We start from the raw sequence: 18759 nt of genomic DNA on the forward strand, positions 1-18759 counted from the left end.
ATTGCATTAAAGCCTTAAAAATCTTTCCTTAAACAACACACACAAAATGCTGGTGGAACTCAGCAGGCCAGGCAGCATCTATAGGGAGAAGCAATGTCGAAGTTTCGGGCCGAGACGAAAATCTTTCTTTATACGAATTTGTATTTTGACTTTCAAAGAAATGATAGCAGTTTTTCTCTCCTTTTATTCTGGAATGATTACCAAAAACTTTATCCGCTGATTCGGTTCGGGGGATTAAAAAAATGCAAAGATTAGTAGAAATCAGTTTCAGGTCTCCGCTGGCCCGCGGCTCAGCGGACTCAGATAGCAGCTGCAGCTTTGCTGGTTAGTAGTAGTAGTCTCAGATGAACACGAAGCTTTCAATCACCCCTGCACAAAATGCACCTCCTTTCTACGCACACATTAAACTAACGCGGGGCGGCGCCGTTCACTTTAGTGGAGCCATGCACTGTGGGAATGAACCCCTTCCTTCGGCTAATTCGCAAGCCACTGGTTTCTTCCCCTGCGGGGCAAAAAAGGTTTGTCAGTAAGCTAGAACATCACTGCAGTACTGAGGTCATTAGCAGAGCATAACCAACTCCTTGGAAACTTGTTAAGTCATAACCTGCTTTAGGCTCACCAACAAAAGCTGGGGCATTGGCTCGCCCACAGCTAAACCACTTCTTAAATGGGAATTTATTCAAGGTCAGTGATACCCAAGTCAGTACTGCCTCAACCTCACTGTTTTTGCATTTGTATTACTTATTTAATTCTTATATCTACACACATTCCTTATTGCAATTTACAGCACATTATTTTTTACACTGTACTGTTGCCAGAAAACAACAAATATTGCAACATATGTCTGTGGAAATAACAAAGTACCCCGGCCAAGACAATCCTATCTTCTTGAATACCTAAGCATTTGTAGGGAAACTGGAAGATTAGTTATGAAATCCAAGTTACCAATAACCCTATTTGCCCCACTATCACCCTTATCCGGGCCCTATCCGGCAGATAGAGACGTTTCGGAAATATGTAGCCTTGTGGTTACGTCAGACAAGTGTGGATGATGCAAGTTTGAGTCTCAGTACAGCAAACAAGAATTTAAATTCAAGAGATGAAAATCAATCAATCAATCTGGAACAATGACCATGAGACCACAGGGTTATTTAAAGGAAGTTATATGACTTTTATATGATGATGCAACAGAGTACAGAGAGGAAGTGGAGAGGTGGGCGGATTGGTGTGAGAAGAACAGCTAAGTCTGTACCCGGGGAAGACCAAGGATATCATTGTGGACTTCAGGAAGGTGCAGATGAACCCTCTCTTCTGTGAATACATAGCTCCTCCATAGAGAGAGTTAAGTTCATATCACAGAGGACCTCACCTCGTCCCTTAATACCACCTCCCTGAACAAGGAGGCACAGCAGCGCCTCCTCTTCCTCAGGAGATTGAGGCAAGCGAGGCTCCCCCCATCCCCATCTTAGGTGAGTTTTATAGGAGCATCATCCTGACAAGTTACAACTCCATCTGGTATGGGAGCAGCCGAGCATCGGACTGGAAGGTCCCATGAAGGACTGCAGGAACAACCTAGAGGATCATAGGGATCTCTCTACCATGCATTGGGGACTCCAGGTGTGCTGCACATGCAGGGCTGTTAGTACAGGTGTCCCCCGCTTTACGAATGTTCACTTTACACCACTTCGCTTTTACAAAAGACCTACATTAGTAACCCGTTTTTGCATTACAAAGAGGATTTTCACTTTTCAAAAAAAATTTCCCATATAAATTAATGGTTCTTCGCTTTACGCCATTTTGGCTTGAGAATGGATTCGTAGGAATGCTCTACCTTTGTAAAGGTGGGGGACACCTGTATTATTAAGGATCCCACCCATCCATCCAGCACCCTCTTTGACTTTCTACCATCAGGCAAGAGACTCCGATGCATAAAAACAAGAATGGTCAGGGTGAGAAACATCCTTTCCCCAGGCCGTCAGGTTTCTGAATGCCCTGCCGCATTGCTTCCGAAGTGTCACCAGTCAATCCTTTCTGAGCCTTTACTTTGTTTATTTATATCTAATTCATCTGTAGATTTTACCATACTTTCATGAGTTATTGTGCGTTATATGTGTACTACTGTGCTTTATACCCCGGTTTGAAGAAACTTTGTCTCGTCTGATGGTATACATGCATACTTTAAATGACAATAAACTTGACTTAAGGATGGTCACCTACCATCTTTACCCAGTTTGGCCCACATGTGACCAGAGAAACCAACAAGGTTTGTCTCCTGACTATTTTCTTCATCTGGGGGGCACATGGTCGCATGGACAACAAATGCTGGTATTGCCAGGAATGTGCACGTCCTGAAGCCACATACACACATGGGCAGAAGAGATTGGTCACAGGGGGCCTCAGCATTCATTCCAGACCCCAGCAAGTCAAATAGCATCAGGTCACACCAGGTGGCCACCTACAGCCTTCTCTCAGGTTTCCTCCATGTTGAATACCACTAGGAAAAACAATTAGAGTGCCAACGGTATAAAATGGAGTCACGGCAAAAGGGCTCAGCAGTTTTATTGGAGGAAGTGGGTAACTACAGTGAAGAAGCAGATTTCTAACTGCATGTGCTGTGTCATGCTGTGCGTGACTATATGTATTGTATTTTGTACCTTGGCCCCGGAATAACAATGTTTCGTTTAGTTGTATACATGTGTATACTGAATGACAATAAACTTGAACTTTGCACAGTGATTGAGATATAACAACAATAGTTCAGCCACTCACCTTGTAAGTGTTACACACCAGGTTAAACAGAGAATTTACAGCCTGGACCTCCAACTCATTGGTGTGTTTCTGTGAAAGGAATCGAGATTTACCCCAGTCAGATCAAGCTTCTGACAGGAAATTACCTTCCTAATCTACTGGACCTCAACAAAAAGAATTAAGGGCAAAATCTGAAATTTACACTTTATATAATCTCAGCGACTAATCCGGTTCTGAAAAGTCCGTGACAATAATGTACCTGGAGACTGCACAAGCAAGATCACGCCCAGTATGTGCCCAGACACTGAGCCAGTGCCTGGTGTGAGACAATTCTATCTTTATCATCATTACATGCCCTGTTGTATGGTGTAGGTGATCATGGTCTTTCCACGACCATGATGTTCTCGGCAAATTTTTCTAGAGAAGTGGTTTGCCATTGCCTTCTCCTGGGCAGTGGCTTTACAAGATGGGTGACCCCAGCCATTACCAATACTCTTCAGAGATTGTTTGACAACAGTGGTTGCATAACCAGGACTCGTGAGATACACTTGCTGGTCATACAACCATCCACCACCTACTCCCTTGGCTTCACATGACCCTAATCAGGGAGGGGTGGGGGGGGGCTACACCTTGCCCGAGGGTGACCTACAGACTAGCAGAGGGATGGAGAACCTACACCTCCTTTGGTAGAGACGTATCTCCACTCCGACACCCATACATAAAAGTACTAACGCAACAAGTTTTCATTACGTGGGTAAGTCTTGCTGTGCAACTTAACCTGAAGCAATCCCGCAAGTAATTTGATTGACAACACCTTGACAATTCACCACCTCTCCACCGCGCCCCCCCCCCCCCCCCACCCACCGGACACATGCAATGTTCTGAAATTTCAATTCCACCTTTTTGTAATTCCCAATCAAACAGCGGGGGGAGAGCCAATGGCCAAATGTGCACCAATATAAATGGGCATATTCACAGACATGGCCCTACACTTCCCAAGCTTCATCCAATGCTCTTCTATTAGAGAATGGGTAAATAATAATAGTGATTGCTATTTTGTTAACTAATGAACTACAAACAGCAAAGTAATAAAACTACTGTATATTGATTGCTGGCAACCACGTTGAGTATTACATTTAAACACCACCCATTCAACAACTGACTTGACCACTAATCGAAGCTGAAAGCAAGCAAAATAATCAAGGTAATGGACTTTGTTTCTTGGAGGACAAAGAGCTAGATGGAAGTTGATCATGAATAATGCCAAGCACTGTACAGGAGACAGTTTAGGACTATATTTTTAAATATCTGCATTATGCAATTTAGCAAAATTGAATATTTTAAGGTTCCAGTAGAGTATGTTAGATCTGGTGAAACTGCCAAAGTGTGTTGAGCTGTGTGAGACTGGAACCATTTCCCTCAGTTGCCGGGCTTAGTCTAGGGAAAATGTGCTTCAGTGCGGAGCTGATAGAGGCCTTTAATACAAAAAGAAACTTTGACAAAGTGGATGTGAGAGAACGTCTACATTTGACAGGAAGGGGTGTTAGTACAAGATGGGCACTAAAAAATCCAGTAGGAAATTCAGATGAAACTTTTTTACCAGAATGTGGAACTTGCCACAACAGAGAATGGTTGAAGTTAATATTCAGATGTTTTTAAGGGATTGGACAAGAATGGGTGAGAGAAGGGAATAGAGGCTTAGACAAAGAAAAGTAAGAGGGTCTTTCGCTCGATGCTGTTCGAGGATGTTACCGAAGCTCTGCAATTTATGGATTAGACTGTGGACTGTCACTCAATCTAACTCTCTTTCAGTTCTATGTTTTTTTTGGCATTCTGGCTTTTGTCCTTCCTTTCTTGTTGCTGTCTGGTGCGATTTGTAAGTTTTTTTGAGTGAGGGAAGGATTTGGGGCTTGATGTTCTTGTTGCTATTGGGCACAATCTATTGGCTTTTTGTGTGAGGAAGGGGGTTGGTGTTCTTGCTGTTGTTTGCTGCGATCTGTTAGTTTTTTTGTGCGAGGGAGGGGGTTTGGAGTTTGACGCCCTTGTTGCATTGGGTGCGATATGTTGTTTTTTTGTGTGAGGGAGGGGTTTGGTGGTGTGGAGTTTGATACCCTTGGCGTTTGGCACAATCTGTTAGTTTTTTAATGTGAGGGAGGGGGTTTGGAGGTTTGGGGATTGATGTTCCTATTGCCATTTGATACAATTTGTTTTTTTACGTGGAGTGGGTAGTTGATAATCGTGTTGCCGTTTGTGAGAATTGAATGTTTTGTGCAGGGTTGGGAGTGGACGTCTGTCTTTGGCTGAATTCCATGGTTTTCTTTGTCTCATGGCTATCTGGGGAAGACAAATCTCAGAGTTGTATACTGCATACATACTTTGATAATAAATGAACCTGTGAATGGAGCAGGAACACATGCACAAACTACTTCTGTGCTGTATATCCCATGTGATCCCTAGTAAGATCTCCAGTTGCTGTTTTTACCTAAGTATGCTTCTTTAAAGAAGAAAAAATATTGGTTATGTTCAACAGTTTAAAGAACAGTGGAGAACAAAAACCTCAAAACATTCTGATGTAAGGTAATCAATCTTAAAATTCAACTCTGTTACTCTCTCTACAATTCTGCCCGACCCGAGGAGCATCTTCACCATTCTCAGTTCGGGTTCGTCTGCTCTCGCTGGGATACGATGGTAACAGCAATGGAAGCTTGGCAGCTTACCCCATTGACCAGGATCCAGGGAACATAGTTGTGAGGTGGTCTCAGCGCAGAAGTTCGTTCTGCATTCTCGTGCATCAGCTTGTTTCCCAAGTCGCCTTTCACACAATTTTCGATAACGCTCCAGGTGACATTGGGCTCATAAACTTTTAGGCACTGCAGAGATAACAGAATGAAGCTGTAACTTCAAAAGTGAACTTTAAGAGAATCACTGCTCCTGTCACAGGGTGTGAGAACTTCGCTCTTGCACAGGACACGTTATTTCTCAGAGGGACCCATGGGTTAGTAGTTGGGCCCCGAGTCTGTGACGGCACGGGGAAAGGAGAAGTCCCCCTGTTCAGACTCGAGAGCCGGCTCTCTGCCAGCTGGTTCAGGAACTGTGTTGCACTTGTGGGACTACTGCTGCCGAGAGTATTCAATTCAAAAGTGACATTCGGCACTCTGGCAGACCACAGCACAGATGTTTTGAGTAAAAAAGGGGAACTGCAGACTCAAAACCACTTTTGTAAAACAGGAAGTGGGAGTGTGTCAGAAAATGCCCCAGACTCAGATTGCTGAATGCCTAACCCCCAGTTCCACTGTAGCATTGATACTTCCTGAGCCCACTGCTTTGTAGCCCAGGCTACAGTGAGACATTAAGACCATAAGACATAGGAGCAGAATCAGGTCATTCAGTCCATTGAATCTGTTCCACCATTCTGTCATGGCCGATGTGTTTTCCCTCTCAACCCCATCTTCCTGCCTTTTCCCCATAACCTTTGATACCTTTACTATTCAAGAACCGATCAACCTCTGCTTTAAATATACCCAATAACTTGGCTTCCACAGCCATCTGCGGCAATGGATTCCACAGATTTACTGACTAAAGAATTCCTGACTAAAGAAATTGCTCTGCATCTCTGGTCTAAAGTTCCACCCTCAGCGATGAAAACTATCTCCTAGTCATCTCTTCTGAACCACGCCCCCCAACCCCCATTCCAGCTTTGGCACGGTAGCAACCCACAGCCTTGTACTCGGAACACTCCCTGAGGCTCTCTGCAGTGCGGTCAACCAAACCATTCCGCTGTATGTAAAGCCGTGCAACTCCAGGTTGGCTTTGCACTTGCCTTACATCTGCAAGCTGTTGATGGGATCCTACCTCCTGTCACAGCAACGCTAACTTGCAATCACTTAATTCCGCTTCTGTGCTTTGATTCTAAAGTACTGAGGGTCAGCTACCTAACTAAGTCTCCTGCATAACCAGGGTCCAGGTAACGAGAGTCAAAGTGGGGAAATCCTTATGGAGCAGTGCTCAGGATACAGGGTCTCATTTGACCTCTGGTTTTGTCCAGTTACCGTACTCTTCCCCCGACTCCTGGCCACCATGCCCACAACCCATCCATTGTCTCTAGCTTCACTCTCGAAGATTTGGAACTATGCCTCATTTTGTGGACTTGCTATGTGCTGGGTAAGCAGTTCATTACATAGTTCTCCTGAGGGGTCATTGATAGTTGGCTTTGCTTGGTTAACCTGTGGGCAAAGAGCGATTTTAACTTCTGACGCTCCACATTTTCTGTTTAAATCACATGAAGCAGTCTTTCCAATTATTTCAGACATTTGCCCTCCCTTCCAAACCATCAGCCTCCTTCTTCAGTACCACCTTGCCCAAGCCTAGGCCTTTATTTGAGAAACCCCCTTGTTTTTGAATCCTTCAGTCTCAGGTACTAGCATCAGTTCAAGCCTGGTCTGCTGCTGAACTGATTCCTAATGGTGGGCTTGTCTTAAATCATGGAACAATATAGCCCAGGAGTAGGCCATTCACTCCACAATGATGTACTGAACCAACCAAACTAGGAAACAAATGTCCAACTAAACTACATAATGATCATATCCTTTCATTTCCTGCACATTCATGTGCCTGAGGATCTTCTGAATACCTCCTTTGTATTTGCCTCCACCACCACCCCAGGCAACGCACTCCAAGAACCCACCATAGTCTGAGCAATAGAAACATAGAAAACCTACAGCACAACACAGGCCTTTCGGCCCACAAAGTTGTGCCGAACATGTCCCTACCTTAGAAATTACTAGGCTTACCTATAGCCCTCTATTTTACTAAGCTCCATGTACCTATCCAAAAGTCTCTTTAAAGACCCTATCTTATTTGCCACCACCACTGTTGCCAGCAGCCCATTCCACATGCTCACCACTCGAAGTAAAAACTTACCCCTAACATCTCCTCTGTACCTACTCCCCAGCACCTTAAACCTGTGTCCTCTTGTGGCATCCGTTTCAGCCCTGGGAAAAAGCCTCTGACTATCCACATGATCAATGCCTCTCATCATCTTATACTCCTCTATCAGGTCACCTCCAATCCTCCGTCGCTCCAAGGAGAAAAGGCCGAGTTCACTCAACCTATTCTCATAAGGCATGCACCCCAATCCAGGCAACATCCTTGTAAATCTCCCTGCACCCTTTCTAGAGACTCCCATAGAGAAAGTAGAGACTCTGCAAATTCATCACTCAAGGAGGTTGTGCAGGTTCAGTCACTGTGCATGTACAAGACAGAGATGGGCAGGATTTTAAATATCATGAGGAATAAAGGGGTACGGGAAAAGTGCAGAAAAAATGACACTGGAGAAAATACCTTTCAGGGCAGGACACAGTTGAGGGGCTCAATAACTTATTTCTGCTTCTTTCTTTAACATTTTAAATCAATTGGTTAAGCGTAGAACATACAGTCAGTGGCCACCTTATTATTTGGTACAGGAGGTTCCTAAAGTGGCCACTGAGTGTATGTGCATGGTCTTCTGCCTCTGCAGCCATTCCACTTCAAGGTCTGGCGTGTTGTGCATTCACTGAAGCTCTTCTACACACCGCAGTTGTAACTCATGGTTATTTGAGTCACTGTCTCCTTCCTGTCAGCTTGAAGCAGTCTGATCATTCTCCTCTGACCTCTCTCATTAACAAGCCGTTTTCACCCACAGTACTGCCACTGACTGGATTTCTAAAATTTTTTGCAGCATTCTCTGTGAACTCTGGAGACTGGTGTGTATGAGAATCCCAGGAGATCGGCAGTTTCTGAGATACTCAAACCACCCCGTCTGGCACCAATAATCATTCTATCAACGTGACTTAGATCACAAATTCTTCTCCATTCTGATGTTTGGTCTGAACAACGACTGAACCACAGGACCATGTCTGCATGCTTTTATGCATGGGATTGCTACCACATGATTGGCTGATTAGATAATTGCATTAACGAGCAGGTGTACCTAACAAAGTGGCCACTGAGGATAGAATATTACAACTCAGTACTGGCCCTTCAGCCCACAATGTTGTGCCAACCTTTTAATCTACTCTGAGTTCAATCTAACCCTTTTTTCCTACATTGCCCTCCAGTTTTAGATCATCCATGTGCTGATCTAAAAGTTTCTTAAAAGTCCAAACCCTTTGAGTAACTCGACTTCTTTTGTCAGCAATCACCTATCTTGTTGTAAAAATATTAAGCATCCGACCTGCACGTGGATGGAGAAGTACATGGGAGACATAGATGGGCTTAGTTTGGGAGGGTAGGTGGGGAGTGTGAATGCCCATGCCTGACCAGTAGGTAACTGAGCACTCACCAGCGGAGCAGCTGAAAGCACATTGGGTGCCGATTCCATGCAGAAAATGATGGGGAAGTATCGTTCAGTTTCCTTGAGGGTGTACATCAAGCAAGCCTGAAAATTGAAAAACACAGAAAAACTGCATACAATAACGACACAACTACATGTACCTGCAGCAGCCGGATGGCCATCTGAAGAATAGCACTGAACTCGGCAGTATCTATGGAAGGGAATAACCAGACAACTTCTCCTCCCAAGTCCTTTCATTGGACTGAAACATCAGCTGTTTATTCCCCTCCATGGATGCTGCCCGACTTGCTCAGTTCCTCCAGAATTTAGTGTGTGCTGCCCAAGATTTCCAGCAGCTGCAGAATCTCTTACGTCGAATATCCCCAAAACAGTCTGATAATAAAGTGATGCCTTTCACAGTCATTGTGTTAACAGACAGATGCTGCAAAGACCAACAATCTGTCACTCATTCTTTGGAGTTTTCTGGGTTTCATGGATGTCTGTGAAGAGTAAGAATTTCAGGTTGTACACATTCTCCGAGATTAAATTGAACCTTTGAAGCATTGAAATGACTATCATAAAAATGGGGGGGGGGGGGGGAATCTTGCTGTAGGGAGAAGAGCACACAGACCCCAGATACTTGGCTAGAATACAGAAATAATGCAGGATGTCATGGTTCTGGTTGGCCATTCCCCTTTAACACTTCTTTCTCCCTGATTATGCCCCAATTTCAGTCAACTGCTGCTAGTTACCCAATTACCGTACATCTGGCCTTCATCAGAGACTGGGAAATAAATACGAGGGCGACTCTATCACAGGTTGCCAGTTCGTTGATCAATTCTCGTGTGATACTTCATTCCCTGTTCCGATTAGAACCAGTAGTTCTAAGTTCTGCTCTAGTTTCTAGAGAGTCCCTGTGAATCCCATCTCCTTGTCAAGATTCCTCTGGTTTCCTGCTCTACGTTCAGGTCTACGCCAGCCTCCCCAACTGAGTTGACGTGCCAGTGTCCTGCCCTTGGGTTCTCCTCTGTCGCCTTCGTGTAACACAGGAAAGAAGTACAAAAACAGCACATTAATTGTACAGGATGTTATCCACCCTAATATTAAATGGGATAGCAGCAGTGTGAAAGGTCAATCTTTCAGCCATTATATAAGAGGTCCACTATGTGAGGGTTAGTTTCAAATTTTGCAAAGTGAAGCTGCAGATAGTGGAAATGGTCATAATAGGAGACCATCTAGTGCAGTTATGGAAAAGGACCAAAATACACTGGTAGTGACGGTCTTAAACTGGGAAAGGCCAGTTTTCCTAAACTGAGATGTGATTTATCAATGTGAACAGGAAATAGCTGCTTAAAGAAAAAAATCAGCCTGATAGCAGTGAGATACATAGCATCCACCGATGGTGAGAATCAATGTTTGGTCAAGGAAGGTGGAGGAGTGCTTACAGGACTGCCTTGGATCGGTCGACTGGACAATATTCAGGGGTTCATCTTTGAGTCTGAATGAGTACGCCACAGTTGTCACCAACTTCATCAAAACCTCTGTGGATGAGTGTGCGCCTTCAAGATGGTACTGGACATACCCAAACCAAAAGCTGTGGATGAACCAGGAGATTCATAGTGTGCTGAGGGCTAGATCTGTGGCATTCAAGATCAGTGTTCCAGAACTATACACGAAGTCCAGGTACAAGCTACAGAAGGCCATCTTAGGAGTGAAAAGACAATATCAACTGAGGTTAGGTACGGAATCAGATGCACGTTAGCCCTGGCAGTGATTGCTTCCTACAAAGCGAAACCTAGCACCATGAATTGAAGTGATGCATCACTTCCAGGTGAGCTCAATGGCTTTAATGCACGCTTTGAAAGGGAGAATAAAACTATACCTGTGTGAATCGCTCCAGCATCCAGTGACCCTGTGATCTGTCTTGGAGGCCAACGTCAAAACAACTTTCAAGAGGATAAACCCTCACAAGGCGTCAGGCTCTGATGGTGTACCAAGTAGGGCTCTGAACACCTGTGCCAACCAACTGGTGGGAGTCTTCAAGGACATCGTCAATCTCTCACTGCTGCAATTCCAGGTTCCCATCTGTTTCAAAAGGGCGACAATCCTACCAGTGCCCAAGAAGAGCAGAGTGAGCTGCCTCAATGACTGTCGCCCAGTGGGACTCACATCTACTGTGATGAGGTGTTTTGACTAGAATCAGCTCCTGCCTAAACAAGGACCTGGACACACTCCAATTTGCCTATCACCACAATAGGTCTACAGTGGATGCAATCTCACTGGCTCTCCACTGGGCTTTGGATCACCTTAACAATAGCAATTCCTATCCCTGGCTGCTGTTTATTGACTACAGCTCAGCGTTCAACACAATCATACTTTCAGTTCTAATCAAAAAGCTCCGAATTCTGGGCCTCTGTACCTCCCTCTGCAACTGATTCTTGACCTCCTCACTGGGAGACCACAGTCTGTGAAGATTGAAAATAACACTTCTGCTCTCTGACGATCTACACCGGCGCACTTCAGGGGTGTGTGCTTAGCCCTCTGCTCTACTCTCTCTACACCCACGACTGTGTGAATAGGCACAGCTCAAACACCATCTATAAGTTTGCCAACGACACAACTATTGTTCCCAGAATTTCAGATCCAAGGAGGTGTACAGCAGTGAGACAGACCCAGTGGTGTCACAGTAACAACCTTTCACTTAACATCAATAAGATCAAAGTATTGATTGTAGACTTCAGGAAGGGGAAGTCAAGGGAATGCACAGCAGTCCTCATCGAGGGATCAAAAGTGGAAAGGCTGAACAATTCGAAATCCCTGGGTGTCAACATCTCTGATAAGCTATCCTGGGCCCAACTTATCGATGCAATGACAAAGTTCAAAGTAAACTTCAAAGTTGAAAGAAGAAGCTGTACTTCGTTAGAAGTTTGAGGAGAATTGGTTTGTCGCTAAAGACATTAGCAAATTTCTAGAGATGTACCGTGCAGACCATCACCGTCTGGTATGGAGGGGCCACTGCACAGGATTGGAAAATCACCGTCTGGTATGGAGGGGCCACTGCACAGGATTGGAAGAAGCTGCAGGAAGTTGTAGTCTCAGCCAGCTCCATCATGGGCACCAGCCTCCCCAGTATGAAGGACATCTTCAGGTGATGTCTCATAAAAGGCAGCACCCATCATTAAGGATCTCCACCATCCAAGATATGCCCTCTACTCATTGTTACCATCAGTGAGCAGGTGCAGGAGCCTAAAGACACACACTTAATGTTTCAGGAACAGCTTCCTCCCCTTTGCTATCAGACTTCTGAACAGTCAATGAACCAATGAACACTTCCTCAGTACTTTTTCTCCTCTTTTTATACCAACAATTTATTTTATGTGTCTTATTGAAATTAATAGTTTTTATTACTGTACTAGGTATTGCAATGTATTGCTGCCGCAAAACAACATTGACCTGATTCGATACTCAAGGCGGAGTCTGAGGGAATGAACAAGGAGGAGGAGGGAAGGGAGGAGGGAGGGAAGGGAGAGAGGGAGAGAGGGAGAGAGGGAGAGAGGGAGAGAGGGAGAGAGGGAGAGAGGGAGAGAGGGAGAGAGGGAGAGAGGGAGAGAGGGAGAGAGGGAGAGAGGGAGAGAGGGAGAGAGGGAGAGAGGGAGAGAGGGAGAGAGGGAGAGAGGGAGAGAGGGAGAGAGGGAGAGAGGGAGAGAGGGAGAGAGGGAGAGAGGGAGAGAGGGAGAGAGGGAGAGAGGGAGAGAGGGAGAGAGGGAGAGAGGGAGAGAGGGAGAGAGGGAGAGAGGGAGAGAGAGGAGAGAGAGAGAGAGAGAGAGAGAGAGAGAGAGAGAGAGAGAGAGAGAGAGAGAACACAAAATCCATGAATAGACTAATTCATGGATAGACTAATAGCTTAACCAGTTGCTGGGAGAGGGATAGTGGCAAACTGAGTTATTAAGGAGAACGGAAGACACAGAGTTTAATTAGAGAATGTTTTTGCCCTCCTGCACTGGATAGTGGGCAATTTAGAGCAAGGTGCAATTGTGTGTGTGTGGGAATGGGCTTGTTTTGCTGCTGTTGTTGTTCGTTGTGTTGTTACACCGAACATGGTGGACATGTTACGTTGGCACGGGAATACGTGGCGCCACTTGCAGGCTGCCCCCAGCACAGCTTTAGGTTGTATTGGTTGTTAACACGAACGGCGCATTGCTCTGTATGTTTTGATGTAGGTGTGATAAATAAATAAATAAATAGATCTGAAGAAAGAGATGGCGTGTTATTAGATGTATTTGAGGAGCAGCTGGAGAATCTTTGGCGGTCCCAACAGTATCAGAGCACCCCTGGTCTTTGCTGGAGCTGCTCTGATTGGATAAGAATGAAGCAAGTACTTCTGTTTCCAATTGGGGGAGGATTTTAAATTGGATACAAAAAGGGGTGACTAAAGGAGAAAATGGAAGAGAAGCAGCCAACGTGGACTGTTCGGATTTGGAGACAAGTATCGTAATGTTTGGTAACTGAAGAAAGTCAGGATCCAGAGAGGGTAAGGAAACATTCAGGTAAGGTTCCACCACTCTTTCTGATTGGCTTCTGCTAAGCCCCATGATACGAGTATCATAATGATAAAGGGCAGATTCCATAGAGACTGTATTCAGTGGGCTGGGTCTGATGAGCAGGTTATAAGGAACCTGGTTATAAGGACAATAAGGAACCTGATGAGCAGGTTCCTTATTGTCACACGTATTGTCACTAATTATGATTTATAATTTAAGTTTTTATTATACTTACTTCGATTTGTACTTCAGGGAGCGCGAAGCACAGGATCAAATATCACTGTGATGATTGTACATTCTAGTATCAATTGTTTGGTGACAATAAATATTAGGTACCAAGATACAATGAAAACCTCATCTTGCATACTGTTTATACTTATCAAATCATTACACAGTGCACTGAATTAAAGCAATAACTATGCAGAATATATGTAAAAGGTATCAGAAAAGAGCAGTGTAGATAAACAAAGTACAAGATGAGAACGAGGTAGGCTGTGAGGCCAAGACTTCACCTTATCGTAAAAGAGTCTGATAACAGTGAGTCAGAAGCTGTCCTTGAGCCTGTTGGTACATGCTTTCAAGCTTTTGTATCTTCTGCCCGATGGGGACAGGAAAAGAGAGAAGGTGTGGGGTGGGTGGGGACTTTTATTATGCTGGCTGCTTTACCCAGGGTGTGAGAAGCGGAATCAGTCTGCTTCCTGTGTACACAGCTCTCTGCAGTTCCATGGCAGTTTCCAATAAGCATCCAGGCAGAACGGTGTAGTTGGTACAGTCAGACTCCAGCAGGGTGGACATATCAGTGAAGGGGCAGGATCTACCACTGCTCAGTAGCCACTGCCTCTCCAGGGGTGCACAAAGGGGACCCCCCCCCAAGCAGATGGCAAGGAACGGATCTGACAGCCAAGGCGTGCTGAAGGGATTCGAGAGAGCTGAGAGGGACAATCTGGGACGGACGAAGAGAAAAGGTGAAGGAAAATTAGAGAAGATGAATTCAGATCAATAGGAAGCAACAGATGAAGTAGTCTGACAGGAAGTCTTGGGGAGCAGGGCAAAGGCCAAAGGACACAGGTCATGATGTTGAGGAAAGTATCGCCTGCCCTTTATTCCTTTTTGGATCCAATACACACCTCAATCAGGTTTCCAGTACATTCATCCTCGCCATGCTGACAGGTGAAAATCCACTTCCCACTTTCATTTTTCTCCTACAAGAGACAGAAAGAAAGTATTTCAGGGTTATCAAGGGAGATTTCAACAGAACCCAGAGTGGTCTGAAAACAGGCCAGCGTCACTCAGTAAAGAGCTGATGCAAAATCTTATCTCACCCCTCCAGATTTGGTGTCAATTTCTTGTTTTATCGGACTTGGTTCACCACAGGACAGATTTCAGTGTTAATGAGTGAAGGAGGTGGCTCTAGCCGGGGGTCTGGTACCACAGTGAAGGAAGCACTAGGTGACTAAGGGGCAATTTGGGAAACGTGGAGGCCCCACCAATCCTATAATTCAGGATTTCTCCCAACCTCTAAAGTTCTTTCTAGTACCTGAACTTGCACTGTTTGGACAGGCCACCACAGAAAAAGATTCAGAGATTTTCTAATGCAGAGAGAACCAAAGGAAAGAGAAGTACTTTGAAAAGGAATGCAGAAGAGGTTAAGTGTAGGTTGACAACAGGCTGTGACGTAGGGCACTCTGAGACAACTTGGCTGAATTGCTTCCTTCACACAGGAGAGTCAAACTGCCTTGGTCACCATAGAGAAATGGAATGGCCTCACTCCTCACCTGCTGGGGAACAGAACATGGACTGACATGGCCCACCTTTCCCCATCGACTGAGACCAAAGCTTACCATAGCGTTTCCATATGGGATGAGACTGACGTTCATCACATCGTTCAGCATCAGCCAAGTGGGGAAAAGCTGCAATACAAGGAAGCCTCGACATGCTCTGCAGAGACTCTCATAGTACAGGCTGACCTGGACGGGTTCAGCGGGCTCCAGCTGCTTGAACTCCAAACACTGGTGCAGCACCTAGAACAGAAAGCAGCAGTGGTCAAATACTGAGCCCAAACAGAGTATAAAGAAGATACAGTCTTTCAGCCCAACAAATCCATGCAAGCCATCAAGTACCCATGTACCTGTCATACAAAAATCCATCCAGATGAACGGCCTAATGATCCACAAGATTGTCAGCAAGAAACAGGAGATGGTTAATGACTTCAGGAGAACTCGCTCCACTCACACCCCTCTCCACGTTGGCAACACAGCAGTGGGAACTGTCAGCAGTTTCAGACTCCTGGGGATGCACATCTCCCACCACCTCTCAGGGTCCCAGAAGACATCCTGCACAGTCAGGAGAGCTTGGCAACGCCTCTACTTTCTGAGGAGAGCTGGACTATGAAGATCAGTATTCACATCATTCTACAGCTGCACAGTAGAGAGCATCCTAACATGCTGGGTTACTGCATGGTACGGAAACTGAACTACAGCAGACAGCAAGACTCTACAATGGGCATCTGCCATCAAGGACATCTTTACAGCATCAGTTTTTTATGCTGTGGTCCAATATCATTGAGGAAGGGGTCCACTGAGCCCCTATATACATGGAAATGGGTCAGTAACATCATGAAGGATCCCATCCACCCTGCTCAAGGGCTGTTTGCCCCACTCCCATCAGGGAGGAGGCTACGTAGCATCCATGGCAGCACCAGCAGTCTCAAAAACAGTTACTTTCCCCAAGTAGTAAAGCTGATCAACATCTCCAGTCAACAACCCACCCTTCCACATCCCCCCAGCACCACTACTTTATCACTTCCTGTCGGAGTCACCTTTTGTACAGACACTCCTGTGTCTAGCGTCACTTTATGGACATACAATCAATCTGTGAATATAAGCTATCTCATGTACTTATATTTATTGTGTTCTTTTTATTATTGCATCCCTTCTGTGCTGCATTGGATCTGGAGATACAATTATTTCATTTCCCTTTACACTTCTGTTGCAAAATCGCATTCAACAATCTTGAATCGATTCCACCAATTGAATAGAATTAGTAATAAAATGGCAGCATCAAAAAGGATGTCCATGAAGCTCCTGCCCAGTCACAGAAACCCACCTAGTCTATAGATAAGGTGCAGAACAGCAGCTCTGCCAAAGTGGCCCGCTTTGACCTATTTGTGACTCAAGATCCACAGCAGTGTGAGTAACTCCGAATCGCTCTGATAAAGCCATGGGAGATGGTTCTACTTAATCACGAAATACCTTTACCGTACCAAAACAAAAAAAAAAGGTGCATCATCTTCCCAGTGGTGATCAGAGAGAGGCGGCAAATGCTGACCTTACCAATAATGCCCAGGGCTGGAATAAATAACAGAGTCACCCTCACTCTTCTAAGCTCAAGGATCGAGTCAGAAGCATGCAACAGGAACTGGTGTTAATCATTGCAATCGGTAACCACCCTGGTGTTTGGGCTGCTTCACCCTATTCAAGAACATATCTCCCCAGCCAAGGCCTGGGTGGGTAATCACAGTCATGCAGATTGGGTTTGATTAGAACAGCGTTATAATACTGCCCCTTTTATTTCTGCTATTCTGAGATATTCAAAGAAATGCTCTCTTGGTATCATATTTTAGGTTCCACAGCAGAATTTCAAAGCATGAGATGAGGAATTAGGCCAAGAATACGATTCCAGTGAGGAACACGTGACCAGGTGAGGAATATTCTGTTTAATATACGATAGGGTCTTTTAGGAGACTTTTAGATGGAGCTCAGTAAAATAGAGGGCTATAGGTAAGCCTAGTAATTTCTAAGGTAGGGACACGTTCGGCACAACTTAGTGGGCCGAAGGGCCTGTATTGTGCTGTAGATTTTCTATGTTTCCAGGTAACAGAGTGGACTGGTCTCACTTTCTGGAGTTCCTGCGGGTTTCAGTACAGTAAACTGAACTCATCAATTACTAACTCCTGCCCCCCACCCTTCTCCTGGGGCTTCTGCTGAAAACAGAAACTGCGGCAAAATGCTGGAGGAACCCAGCAGGTCAGACAGCTCCGATGGAAAAGAATAAACAGTCAATGTCTCGGGCCGAGACCATCCATCGGGACTGGTATAGATCCCAGCAAAATAACCACATTCTGATTAAAGTTTGAGCACCTGTTGCTGAAAGAACGGGTTTGGAAAAAAAAACATGCTCGATTACCTGTGCAGAATAAATTCTAGCTAAACCCGGTTGTGGAGTTAGTCCGTTTAAAGGCTTGGAACCGTACCTGGCAGGCGCTGGCGATCTGGTAGGAGCTGCACCACAGTGCCGGGGGATAATTGCAGGCTGGTACCCCGCCAGCCTCGCCCACTACCAGTAACAGGAGGCAGCTCAGGGTCGCTTCCACTCTCATCCTGTGCAACTGTGCGAATGACCGGCACTTCCCCACGCCGCGCCTCCCTAATAAAGCGAGACTTCCTCCACCTCTCACGTGACAGAGTGGCTTCAGGGGAGTGTTAAACCTTCGCTCGCAGTGTTCACCGAGCGTACGCTTTCCATCTGACTCAGATTCAACTTCCCCCTTGCAGAGTTAAGCAAGCAGATGCACAGGTGAAAAGATCCGACCCAGTGAGCAAGCCCATGCGACGAATGGCTAAATCTTTTCATTTTTCTCATTTTAATTTGAAAACGCTGCTAGATTGATAAAACCAGAATTACCTCAGTGAAAATGATGCACAGGAAAGAAGTTCTCTCTTCCTGCACGCTTTGAGCCTCTGGAATGCCAGAAGGACTGTTCTGTTCATCCATGTGCAGGGCTTCTGCAAATCCCGGTTGTGCATTGAGGCTGACACCGCTTTCAAAATGGTTACGAGAAATTGAAAATTTAGTAACAGTGATAGCTGTTCATTATGTTTTGTTCTTTGCGAGTAGTGCTTGCTCCCACTCCCCCTCCCCCGATGTTATACGGTACAGTCCCAACTGCCAACACGTTTCCTCCCTCGGCTGGACCAAGCGCTAATAGTAAGCATGAGGATGGCTATTTGTGTGTGAGAGCAGGGATTCACACCAAATGGGTGGTGGTAGCTGGTGTATGTTGGTCTCCATGTTAGTGACTGGTGTGAATGGGGACTCGCAGCAGGACTGAGGTGCAAGCCCGTTGTGAGCCGAGTCTGGAGGTCGAAATCCCGTGATCGG

General features: G+C 45.4%; 1 protein-coding gene across 1 annotated transcript; it reads right to left on the reverse strand.

Moving 5' to 3' along the window:
- Positions 1–219: 219 nt before the first annotated feature.
- LOC132406088 (gamma-interferon-inducible lysosomal thiol reductase-like) lies at positions 220–18036 on the reverse strand. Its single transcript, XM_059991298.1, has 7 exons — positions 17852–18036; positions 15441–15620; positions 14727–14801; positions 9068–9163; positions 5466–5618; positions 2770–2838; positions 220–502 (listed from the first exon to the last, which is right to left on the reverse strand). Exons 1-7 carry the CDS (start codon positions 17975–17977, stop codon positions 428–430), a joined length of 774 nt encoding a protein of 257 aa, XP_059847281.1. The 5' UTR covers positions 17978–18036; the 3' UTR covers positions 220–427.
- Between the last annotated feature and the right edge of the window lie 723 nt (positions 18037–18759).

The sequence above is a fragment of the Hypanus sabinus genome, chromosome 16 (genome assembly GCF_030144855.1).
Source record: "Hypanus sabinus isolate sHypSab1 chromosome 16, sHypSab1.hap1, whole genome shotgun sequence".
In the NCBI taxonomy this organism is placed as follows: domain Eukaryota; kingdom Metazoa; phylum Chordata; class Chondrichthyes; order Myliobatiformes; family Dasyatidae; genus Hypanus; species Hypanus sabinus.

Bases quoted from the DNA above. Each gene is read 5' to 3' on its own strand.
- LOC132406088 (XM_059991298.1), bottom strand. From the start codon at position 17,977: ATGAGAGTGGAAGCGACCCTGAGCTGCCTCCTGTTACTGGTAGTGGGC. The intron at 14,802-15,440 runs GTAAGCTTTGGT...TGTCTCTTGTAG, and splicing joins TCCCATATGGAAACGCTATG to GAGAAAAATGAAAGTGGGAA. The intron at 503-2,769 runs GTGAGTGGCTGA...TTTGCCCCGCAG, and splicing joins TGGTGTGTAACACTTACAAG to GGGAAGAAACCAGTGGCTTG.